This window comes from Ochlerotatus camptorhynchus, unplaced genomic scaffold (assembly GCF_037179485.1).
Source record: "Ochlerotatus camptorhynchus isolate MF236.1 unplaced genomic scaffold, CSIRO-AGI_Acam_v1.1 ptg000112l, whole genome shotgun sequence".
NCBI classification, from domain to species: domain Eukaryota; kingdom Metazoa; phylum Arthropoda; class Insecta; order Diptera; family Culicidae; genus Ochlerotatus; species Ochlerotatus camptorhynchus.
The window spans coordinates 3,199,042-3,211,194 of record NW_027040602.1 but is presented as its reverse complement, the minus strand read 5'-3'; the positions used below and the strand labels follow the sequence as shown (position 1 = coordinate 3,211,194).

General features: G+C 39.5%; 1 protein-coding gene across 5 annotated transcripts in view; it reads right to left on the bottom strand.

Annotated features, from left to right (window-relative positions):
• Positions 1 to 1,459: 1,459 nt before the first annotated feature.
• promL (prominin-like) overlaps positions 1,460 to 12,153 on the bottom strand; it is a 115,708-nt gene continuing 105,014 nt past the window's right edge. For all 5 annotated transcript variants that reach the window (XM_065219888.1, XM_065219883.1, XM_065219886.1 and 2 more), the window contains one exon: positions 1,460 to 3,847. In XM_065219888.1, coding sequence (XP_065075960.1) covers positions 3,733 to 3,847 — 115 coding nt within the window. In that variant the 3' untranslated portion in view covers positions 1,460 to 3,732. The remainder of the gene's footprint in view (positions 3,848 to 12,153) is intronic.

Genomic DNA, 12,153 nt, shown 5'->3' with positions numbered 1-12,153 from the left:
ATCTCGTTGACAGCAATTTACGTAGGTGCAAAACCGGTTATGATGACATCGATCACACTATTTGGTATTGCCCGGGTAATGACGCCTCCAGAGCACGACTGTTGGATACCCTAGTGACCAGAGGTAGACAACCCTTCCGTGAAGAAAGAAATATATTGGCAACCCGTGACCATGCTACATGCAGGCGATCTACGAATTCCTTTGTTTGTCTGATGTTTTTGATGTTTGATGTGACCATCCCCACCTTTCCAAACAATTTCCGGCCATTGTGTCCCAGTCTTATTATACTCCTGTTTCTGTGCTACATGCCCCTGCCCAGCCAGGATTTGGTCAACCGTCCGAGAGTAGTATCTGAAGGACGCTTCAGAAACCAGTTCCCTACCTAGCTCCTTCCAATCGAAATTGTTACCCATAGAACTACTGCTGTTTAAAATGTAAATTCAAACATAACTGATTTTTGGCTCCGCAAAGTGTCACATACGACTGAGCCTAGTAAATAAACGAACTAGTTGAAAAATAAAATTCAAATATCTTCATTGACAATTACAAACTTTTATGAAAATTTGAAATGTGACACTTTTTATTTTTGACAAAAATCATGGAACATCGACTTTTGGTAAAATTTTTAAACTATGTTAAATACAGTTTTTTTTTTAATATGTACACCGCAAATCATTTCTATTAACAAAACTTTCTTAGCAGAAATTAATTTTTATTTTTATTATACGTAAAAAGCTTTGATCCGCGAGAAATAAACTTTAATTTGAAGTCATTCACCCATATTCACCCATTAATTTTTGGATGTAAAATACGATTTGAACGAAAACGATACTATGGGTGATTATCTACGTTCAACGTTTAGGATTTTTTTAAACGCCAGTTAGTCACTCAGATTGTGTTAGTTGGTAAATATTACTTCTCTAATCCCTTGCTCGTTTATCTATTTCTCGTCAGTCTGCCACTGACCAATTCAAATTCCGTTCATCGCGATGAATATTCAACAACAATAACAATGAAATTATGTCCATGGGCGAAAAAGAACACCACGAGCGGCAGTCAAGTACCACCACCGATTCGCCGGTTTCCTTCAAAACAAATGTGCATGTCCTCTCCTCTTCGACGTGTATTCCCGAACGTTCCCAAGACATGCTCCACTCGAACATCTTCAAGACGCTCACCATCGAGGAAACGGAAAAATCGATTCCGATGCTGGATTCTTCCAGAGACTACATTTGCGGTGCTCGCTTGAAATGCGCAAACGGGCGTAAATTAACGCAAACGATATTCACGAGCCACTCAACACATCGCGTTCGGAGAGCGAAAGAGGTGGTTGTTCTATATGTATATAGAATTTGTTTCGTTGAATTCGAAATGAGATGTTTTGTTAATGTCGGTAAAGTAACAGATTAATGCTGTCCTAAGCTTACGGGATGTTCGGATGAAATCTATCGGCGCATCATAATCGGATTATTTAGCACTTTTATTTAATCGTTACGATCACTTTCAAATCTTAGTTGGTAGTCCAATCATTACTGATCTGCTCCCATGGCGACCAAAGACACGTATTACAGTTGTATATCGAATTTCGTGTATGTGATTTCTTTTTACTTGTGTGTGTGTGTGTATTTGAACATCTAAAGTGATGATCGAGTGAAGTGTTATTAATCATTGTTTTCTTTACTTTTTTTACACCGTAAACATGTTTTTTTTTACATTGATAGATACAATGAAAGTAATGTAAAGTCTTTTATCAATTTATCTTGCTTGTAAGGTATGATTTTGAACAATCTTTCATCAAATGACAATTTTTGCCTCCTCCCGTACAAAATATAAACGGCAGCCATTTTGAGGCTTTCTTTTCTAATCGCTTCTCCTTCCCAATTGTTCATATCGAGGGAAAAGTTGTGATCAATTACTACTAATTTAAAGTAAAAACTAAATGCAACTTGCCCACTTCGATAAAATCGAAAACCACGATCAATGAGCAAAAAGAACTGGTCTTTCGATGACACCTTTCAGCGTTTCTTCCTTTTCTCTTTTGCGGTAGCTTCCACTACATTATTTTCAAATATCAAACAGTACTGTCTGTGAGTGTATTCGAATTGTATATTGTATTGGTTTCTGTTAAATATTCTGTATTCGATCATTGTTGTCTCTATACTTATCAAGCAGTCTGCTGTAACTAATTCCCTTACTTGCTGTAGTTAACCTCGAATTGTTTATTGTATTGACAAATCAATGATCAGCATTTTTTAGTAGTTCGTTTGTGATTGTGGAAGATTAACGCGAAGAAAATTGATCATTCACCGTTGTAGAATCCGGTTTGATGTCGTTATGGAAACCGACCAGCACAGTTTGCTGTGATGAAGGATAGGTAAATCGTTTTTTTTTTTTCATTTGAAGGTTTCCATAACAATTGATGTATTCGTATCAAAATTTCTTCGCGTTCATCCTTACTCATTATGTTAAAAAGAACCTGAAAATGTACATAGGAAAAACATAAACAACGAAAGAAACTAAGAGCGAGATTCCTACATAATGCTCATAAAATTTGCTCACTCAGAAAAAGGAAAACTTCAACTAAACGTAATCACAATTTTCATAATCGAACCTAAACGATTCCTATTTTAAAAAAATTATCACTATATTTCTGTTAATCATTGAATCACCCTAAATTATTCGTCCCTTTTCTCTTTTCTGCTTTCGCCTACCCATGTCTGCACTTTTGCATTTGCTTTTGTCATAATCTTCTTTTGTTTTTGTTAAGAATTAATCAGCCTTTTATCTATACTTTGTTGTTTTGTTATTATCAAAAGATTGGATTAACTATATAATTGGTACTCGGCAAATTACGACTAATTCAGTAGAGTGTTGCTTTCGTGTGTGAGTGTAATAGTAGCAGTACTAGGAGCATTCAAAGTGACAGAAAAAACATCAGTTTTAGAACAGTTCGACAAATTCCCAACATTTGTATTCGTATCTGGTTGAATACAGATTGTATATTATGTGTTTTGAGTTGATCAGTTTCAAGAGGAAAATGGTTCTCACTTGGGACATAACAAGGTGTTGCAAACGTATATGCGGACTAAAAAATGGCAGTTTGTTTTCAAATTCAACGTACCGGGGTTTACTTTCGTTCATTTGGTTATTTGGTCTCCCGAGCGTAATAATCTCATGTAAAATCTTACACAAATAGCTGAATACCTAATAAAAAGAACTGGAAAGAGCACTCATCAATTTGTTTACTTGTATTTTGTTGTTGTTTGAGCAAATCGGATTTTGGAATGAATTCTAGTTCAATTTATTTGCGATTCATTAAAACGAATTCTACACATCTTAAATGTGACACCTAATAAAGTTTGATCGACGAACGGGTTAAAAAAGAAAATTCAATTCTCATGAACGAAACAAAACAAAAAGGTAGGAAGGTAATAATTATCTACACTTTTCTGGATTCACTAATGTGTACGGCTTTCTCTCTTGAGTTTTTTTTTTTTTTTTGTGATGATCAGCTTTCTAACGTGCCTTCAATTCTACAAAAAGGCTTGCTAAACGTTTTTGCAAATGTGACAGCTTAAAATCAATCCAATGTCACCAGCAGTTTGGCAGCGGCGATATGAACTCAACTTCCCGACCGAATTTTTCCGAGCATAATGTAGAGAAAGTTAGTCCATCCAACTGACATCGCATGAGTGACTGGATCTCTTCGGGGTTGATAATATCGTAGGAGATTTACTCATGCTCGCTGGGTGCACCCGGGTAGTAGTACGGTGGTGGACGCTCGTATTCGGTCGCTGGAGGGGCCATCGGTGGATTCTGATAGCGTGGTGGAGCACCGTCCCAGTTTCTGTAAGGGCAGACGAAGTTGGAATCAGTAAAAAACGTTAAGGATACGAGTTAGTAGAGAAGGACTGGATGAAGATTTAGAAGGATGAGAATCAAAACTGTGTCATTAACCCATTAATGCCCAGTGACCTATTTATAGATAAGCATTTGTTTTCTTCTTTTATCATATCTTAACAGAAATTGGGAACGTAAATTATGTTTTCAATATAACTAGAATGATCCTTGGAATATCCTTAACATCTTGTTTTTGAATAGTGTGAGGATAGTCTTTGGGTTACTCCTATCCGGAGGCCAAAAACGACTTGGGCGTTAATGGGTTAATATACATCAGGAACACTCACACAAACAGGCGAATTGGCGGCATGAGAATGTCCCAGACAACCAGAAGTCGAATAACAATGTACATATGGCAATTAAAATTAAAACATTTTAAGTCAGCATCGCATATGCGAATGAAATACATCGCATTATGTTTAAGTTAAATCATATAGAATGCAAATTTCCGACTTATATGCGATGAATCATTCCCCTTTATTCTGCGCCGCGAGTGAGGTGAGGTGACTCGCTGTCACTAGTGAGGTGACTTTCCATTTGATTTGCACGGACAGTCACCTCACTCGCGGTGACTTTTGTCACCTCACCTCACTCGCGGCGCAGAATAAGGGGGATTTTCCATCGTACTATATCACAAATTAAATCGGATTGCATCGTAAGACTTTTCAAATTGAATTTGTTATTGTAGATTAAAATTAGTAAATCAACTCGATTTAAAAAAAAAAATGTGCAGCCATATGGCCTCCACTTTTGTACAGTTGCTCTCAAAATTGAGCGTACAAGTCTGTTTAAAAGTTTTTAATTCATTTTTTCGGTTGAACTTTCGATTGATTTATTTTTTTAAATATCCTACGATATAGTAATTGTCCAAGCTCTACGAAAAGTTAAACAAAAGTACAAATTGTTATCCTTGAGTTTTTATTAAAATTGAAATCATAAAATAACAAGCATTTCTGCGACACAAAATTGAGCGTACATTTCCGATACCCTTCCGGTTTTTGATGAATTTACTGTAAATTTTGACAGTTCGGTAGCATACAGTGTTTTTTGCTCTGCTGTGGTTCCGGTTGTTTTCAAATTACGACCAAAGTGCTTGTTTTCAATAAGTTTAAGCAGAATGGAAGGCAAAAGGAAGCAAACCGATCTTGCCACTCGGAAATTAGTCATCAGCTTGTACTGCAAAGGAAAAACCATGCGGGAAGTTGGTGCAATGGTTGGACGTACTCATTCCACGGTGCAGAGGATCATAAACAAGTGGAGATATGAAGGAAAGTTGCTGAATAATCCCGGAAGAGGTCGTAAACGCATACTCTCAGCAGGCGATGAACGTTTGATTACGCGGAAAGTTAATCAAAATCCAAAGATCTCCGTTCCGGAACTGACGTCAGAGGTGACACAGATGATCAATCGACCGATTTCCACAGAAACCGTCCGCAGGACCCTTCGGAAGAATAAGTTACACGGCCGAGTTGCTCGTAACAAACCGTTCATTTCGGCAGTGAACAAGAAAAAGCGTCTTGCGTTTGCGGAAAAGTATGTTTCAAAGCCTGTTGAATTCTGGGAAAGGGTTTTGTTTACGGACGAGACCAAAATAAACCTGTTTGGTTCCGATGGAAAGCAAATCGTCTGGAGAAGACCAAATACAGCGTTCAAATCACGGAACTTGAAACCAACGGTAAAGCATGGGGGAGGGAACGTTATGCTTTGGGGTTCGATGGCGGCCAGTGGAACAGGAAACATTGAGTTTATCGACACAACCATGGATAAGATGTTGTATATGAACATCCTGAAGAAACATGTCAAGCCAACTGTCGAAAAACTCAAGCTCCCATCGGATTATTACTTCCAGCAAGATAACGACCCAAAGCATACAGCTCACATCGTCAAAGAATGGTTGCTGTATAATGTGCCAAAGCAGTTGAACTCTCCACCTCAGTCGCCGGACCTCAACCCGATCGAACATCTGTGGTATGAACTTAAGGTACGGGTCAAGAGAAGCCATCCTACGAACAAAAACGACTTGAAGTTGAAGATAATGGAAGCATGGAATTCGATTCCATCAACAGTCACGAAAAAGTTGGTGGAATCGATGCCCCGCCGACTGAAAGATGTTATTGATGCCAAAGGAGGACACACCAAGTACTAAATCCAGTACGAAATCGATCATTCATGAACATTTTTATAAGTTTTCATAAGAATTGAATTGATGTACGCTCAATTTTGTGTCGCGAAAAACCTTGTCATTTTATCATTTGATTTTATTAAAGACATAAGTATCACCATTTGTACTTTTCTTTCACTCATCATAAAGATCGAATAATAACAATATGGAAGAATAAAAAAATATATTTTTTTAACTTTAAACAAGAAAAAAAATCTGAAAATAAACTCGGAAACAGACGTGTACGCTCAATTTTGTGAGTAACTGTACGTAGGGGGAAATGGGGCGAGACGGTCACCCTAATGAAACTCGAATAAAATTATACTATTTTGATTATTTCTATAAGCTTACATAAGCTTCAAGGATTGGCCAATAATCCTATGCTGGAAGAACAACTATAACTTTGAAGAAAGTTCAAAAGAAAACATTTTATTGCATGGCAATTATTTCTACTTAAGGGGCAAGATGGTCAGTTCTATGGGGCAACAACAATTGATGCCATAAACAGTCTTTCTGTCGAAAATTAGATAGCTATTGAATAAACTGTAGTTTTTGTAAAGTACATCGAAATTAGACAATGTTTATATAAGTTTCATGAAATTTTACTTTTTTAGACATTATTGTTGGAGATACGACGTACATCGGCTCACCCCTCATCCCACCGGCATCACTGGACTTGCCGTAGCAGTCGAGAAGTCTACACTAACATCGTGGCTGCTTGTAGAGAAGAAGCTTTTTTTCATTCGTATGTGAACTTTTAAACGACGCGGTCACAATAAAACTAATGCTATAGTTTTTCGCTAAAAAACTGAGTTTTATTTCGTTGTTGTGGCCAACAGGTTATGGGCCCAGAACGGTATCCGCGGCGCGAAAGAAGTGAAAGTGCTTGATTGAACAGTATCCGTCTGAAATAGTGTTTTTACCCGAAAAAAAAAAATGCTAGTGCGAGAAAAGAACATTCAAGATGGTGGACGCAAAATTCGTAGTGGAAAAGTTAGGTGACGCCAACTATGCTACGTGGCGTTTTCGCATGGAGCTGATTTTCATCAAGGAGGAGTTGCACGAGATGGTTTCTTACCAGAAGCCGGATCGTCCGGATGCCGTCTGGCTGACAAAGGATGGAAAAGCTCGTGCAATAATCGGACTTGCGTTGGAAAATAGTCAGCTTACGCACGTAATGAAAGCTCAGACAGCGAAAGAAATGTGGACAGCTTTGGAAAGTTTTCACCACCGGTCGTCATTGGTGAACAAAATTCATGTGCTGCGGCAGCTGCTACGCTTGCAGCTTGAGGAAGGTGGAAACATGGCGGATCACATTGCACGCGTGATGGAGTTATCACAACGTTTAGAGGCGATGGGTGAATCGTTGAACGGAATCTGGCCGGCGGCAATATTATTGTCCAGTTTGCCACAGTCTTACGATGGCTTAATTGTCGCACTGGAAAGCAGAAAGGACGATGAGTTTGATTTGGAGTACGTCAAAGGAAAGCTCTTGGATGAGTGGAGGAGGCGGAACGAACTTGCAGCTCATCAAAACAAAGCATTGAAAATGGACGGCGGAAAATTTTCTGGAAAGCCGGAAACGAAGAAAACGTGCCATTATTGTAAGATGGAAGGGCATCTTCGTAAGGATTGCTGGAAGCTGGCGGAGGATCGTAAGGAGAAGGAGCGGAGGGAAAAATACCAGAAGGCGAAGCTGGTGAAAGAAGACGAAGAAAACGAAGAATTTTGTTTTATCAGTGGAAGTCAGAGTGACGGTACTACGTGGTATCTGGATTCGAGAGCCACGTCCCATATGGCGAGCGATATTTCGAATTTCAAGACAACGGTGTCAAGTGTTGGTGCATCGATTACGCTGGCGGATGAAAGTAAGGTTTCATGGAGCGGTCGATGGAGAAGGAAATCCTCGGAAGATTCTGGTCAAAGGAGTTCTGCATGTGCCATCTCTAAAGGGAAATCTGCTTTCGGTCAGTAGGTCGAAAGGCAAGTTTATACCAACTAAAGGAACATGGGAAGGCTATGTTGGCTGCGGTTCAACATCAAGACAACTGTCAGCACATGTGGCACCGCAAGTTTGGCCATCGCGAACCCGGAGCTATCGAACGCATCATACGAGAGGAATTGGGAACGAATCTGGATTTAGTTGATTGTGGAATCCGATCGGTTTGCAAAGTCTGCTGCGAAGGAAAAATGAGCAGAGCATCGTTTCCAGCAACCGAAACAAAAACAAAGGCTGTTTTAGATCTGGTGCACACCGATCTATGTGGACCGCTGGAAGTGCCCACCCCACGAGGAAATCGCTTTATAATGACCATGATCGACGATTTCTCTCGTTTCACCACAGTGTACCTGTTGAAACAGAAAAGTGAAGCAGAAGAAAGGATCAAGGAGTTTGTGAATCTCGTGTACAATCAGTTTGGAAAGAAGCCCAAGATTATTCGAGCGGACAATGGTGGGGAGTACTCTGGGCAGTCGCTACAGCGTTTTTTGAAGGACAACGGAATCATTCTCCAGCAGACAGTACCATACACTCCTCAGCAGAACGGAGTTGCTGAGAGAAAGAACCGGAGTTGGACGGAAATGATTTTTTTTTAATAGTCACTTTAACGCTCTTGGGTCATTTGTGACTTTTCCGGGGATGAGATTTGAACTCGTGACTTTGGCGTGAGAGGTATGGATGCTAACCACTACGCCGGGGTCGCCCCCCGACGGAAATGATGCGCTGCTTGCTAGCCGAGGCTGGAATGGACAAGAGGTACTGGGGCGAGGCGGTGATGACGGCGAATTTTTTGCAAAACCGGCTTCCCTCGGCCCCCATCCCTAGAACGCCATACGAGCTGTGGACGGGTAAGTTGCCAAATTATAAGCATTTAAATGTATTTGGCTGCGAAGCCCTGGTGTACGTACCTAAAGAGAGGCGCCAAAAGTGTGATGTTAAGGCTGTACGAATGACTTTTGTCGGGTACGACGAACATCGAAAAGGATTTCGATTCTTGGACCAAAGCAAGGACACAATCCATGTCAGTCGAGACGCTAAGTTTTGCGACACTGACGTTGCTAACGAGTTGGTTCGGGAATCACGGACAAAACCCTCTGGAATGGAAGTGAGCTTGGATGAAGGGAACAGGATTCAGGAACGGAACCTTTCTCAGGAGGATCAGTCCATGTTGGATCTTGCGGGAAATGACATCGTGGAACACGTAGAATCATCATATGACGGTGCGTCAAGTGAGGAGGAGGATTTCGTGGGAATAACAAAGGAATTCCACCGGCGCGTTTTTGCTATGAAACGAAACTGGCCAAGTCGGATGAAGTCGAGCCAGCAAGTTTTGAGGACGCTATGACGAGATCGGACAAAGATCTGTGGATGGAAGCAATGAACAGTGAAATTCGTTCGCACCATGCAAACCAGACCTGGGAGTTGGTCGAGCCGCCAGAGAAGAAGAAGGTCGTTGGTTGCAGGTGGGTATTTAAGCTTAAACGGAACGCTTCTGGGGAGGTTGTTAAATCAAACACCTGGATGTGAAGACGGCCTATCTATACGGCAATTTGGAGGAGGAAATTCATATGCGTCAGCCACCCGGTTTCGTACCTGCAGGAAAGGAGAAATTAGTATGCCGCTTGCGAAAGATATATTTCAATTGATCATTTTAGATGGTTAAATTTTGAACCCATCACAGCATGCTTTTGGCGCTACTGTATATGGACGATAAAATGTAAAATACTGTGGTAGCCACAGCATAGTTTTGTCAAAACCTCAGCATTTTCATTGATTCATTAGGCCCCTGCGCGACGTATGAGGTGAGGATACTCACTGTCACTAGTGAAGTAGCAATTCAGTGCCAACATTTCAAAGGGGCGTAATTGCTTTTGTAAACAATGGCTTTAGTCGTCGATTTCTCGCGAATAAAAGCTCACTCATGAAAAATAATGACACCAGCAGGTAGAGGAATGTTTTTTCTACCAGCTAGCATTGTAATTTTGGAGAGGTAAGATTTCATTCGCGAGAAATTGACGGCTAAAGTCATTGTTTACAAAAGCAATTACGCCCCTTTGAAATGTTGGCACTGAATTGTCACCTTGGGTGAGGTGACTCCCCACCCCCGCGCAGAATAGGCCTAAATTTCTTTTAAGGGATTTCAACTCTTGGTACAGTCATTCATCTCTAATTCTAAATATTTCGATTTATCCCAGAGGTGAATACTTTGTAGAAAACTGTTTCTGTGAAAAACGGGTTTAAAATCATAAATGTTAGAATCCAAGAAAGAAGGGTATGTATATCGCTTCAAAAACCGACTTTCGATCAATGATAGCCAAATTGAATGCTCAGGGCCACATTGACCACATCCGGCCATGTTCCGGATATCTCCGAGGAAGTGGCCAGTTCCTAACTAGGACCAAAACCTCTTATGCTTCTTTAACAATAATTTACAGGAAAAAAGGGAACGACAAAGTTCATGAATCAACTTTTTCTGACCTGAATATGCATCAAAAGCGTAGTAGGGAAATGGCTCTAATGTTGGCCTATGGATCTAAGATTGGGCCCATCGCTAAAAATCTGATATTTATCAATTTTATCTAGACGATCGCAGCGTTGGGACGGTACTAATGAATATTTTTGGTCTAGAAAACATGCTTGGCACACACAGCTCATTTGTATAAATAACTTTGCACACAGTTGACGTAACATAGTTCTTTTTGAAGCAAAAGATATAATAGAGTTTAAGCTTATTATAGATACGTTAAAAAATTAGATTTTAATTCTAGTAATAAACTGTATTTCCGGAGTGATTTTTCGCGAAATTTCTCGATCTCGAAAACTAATAACACTATCAGGTCGATGAATGATTCCTCTACCATTTGGTTTTGTTTGTTTACAAGATTGATCTGTTATTCACGAGAATTCGGCGATTGACGTGTTTGTTTACATTATCAATTACGCCCAAATCTCAAATCATGCGTTGTAAAAATGAAGTTCGCTGCACATCTCGGACTTTAAGTGTAAAAAATCATTGGCGTTGATTCAAATGTTAAGAGTTTGGAAGCGAACCAGCCTCAGATAAATCAATCAATCAAATGTTAAGATTTACCTCCTCTTTGCATATCTACACCGAAAATAGTTTTCATGTAGCTTCCATTGGAAACGCACATAATTTTCATCCATAATCAAAATTAATGGAATTCATCTGAATTTCACATAACATTTATGCGATCAAATTAATTTTATATGATTTTTCATATGAATTTTATTGTCCTCATAATATTCATGTGATTTTGTGGTGGGATTTGCAGCTATGTGATCACAGGAAAGCTCTGTGAAATTCACATGGATTCCATCCATTAGATATGTGATAAATTTTTCGAGTGTATAGTAAACTATGATCCTAATCTATCAATTACTATAAATAAAAAACAAATTCAACAACTGAGTGAAAAGTTATTAATCAATTGATCATAAGTTAACAAAGTTACATCATGTCAAAGTTGACCATTTTGTATGGAACTCGGCATGCACTGATATTATATTAAACACAGCTGTACATGGTTGAGGACATAGCTTGATCGGAATCGAGAAAAGACATAACAAAACAATTGGCTTCTTTAATTTTGAAAAATGTATCGGTTTTTTTACATCATCTTAAAGAGCTTCGTTTTCTGAGCACAGCGATATTTTTTTCGAACCCACATTCTTTCATATCGATTTTTAAATCAAGATTTAAACCAAAATGATAACTTCACTGTTTGACACTAAACTGACAAACTGACAGCTCGCTCCCACACAAAGTGTCACCGAGGGGCACTAATAAGGTGATGTTTGCAAATGTAATCAAACTTATTTAAAATAGTTCCAGTGTACCGAAATCGATGAAATTTTGGGTTTGGGTTCCATTTTTAATGCAGATTACGAATATGCATTTACCTCAACACCCCTAAAGAACCCAATTCCCATTTACACACGTGTATAATCTTCGACTTCGTGAAGCAGTTTGCCAACAATTTGGTCGTTTCCGTGACCTGTGTGATCTGTCTCGGCTCAAGTGACCTGTGTGATCTGTCATGCGGCACTACGAATCGAAGTGATTTATCATTGA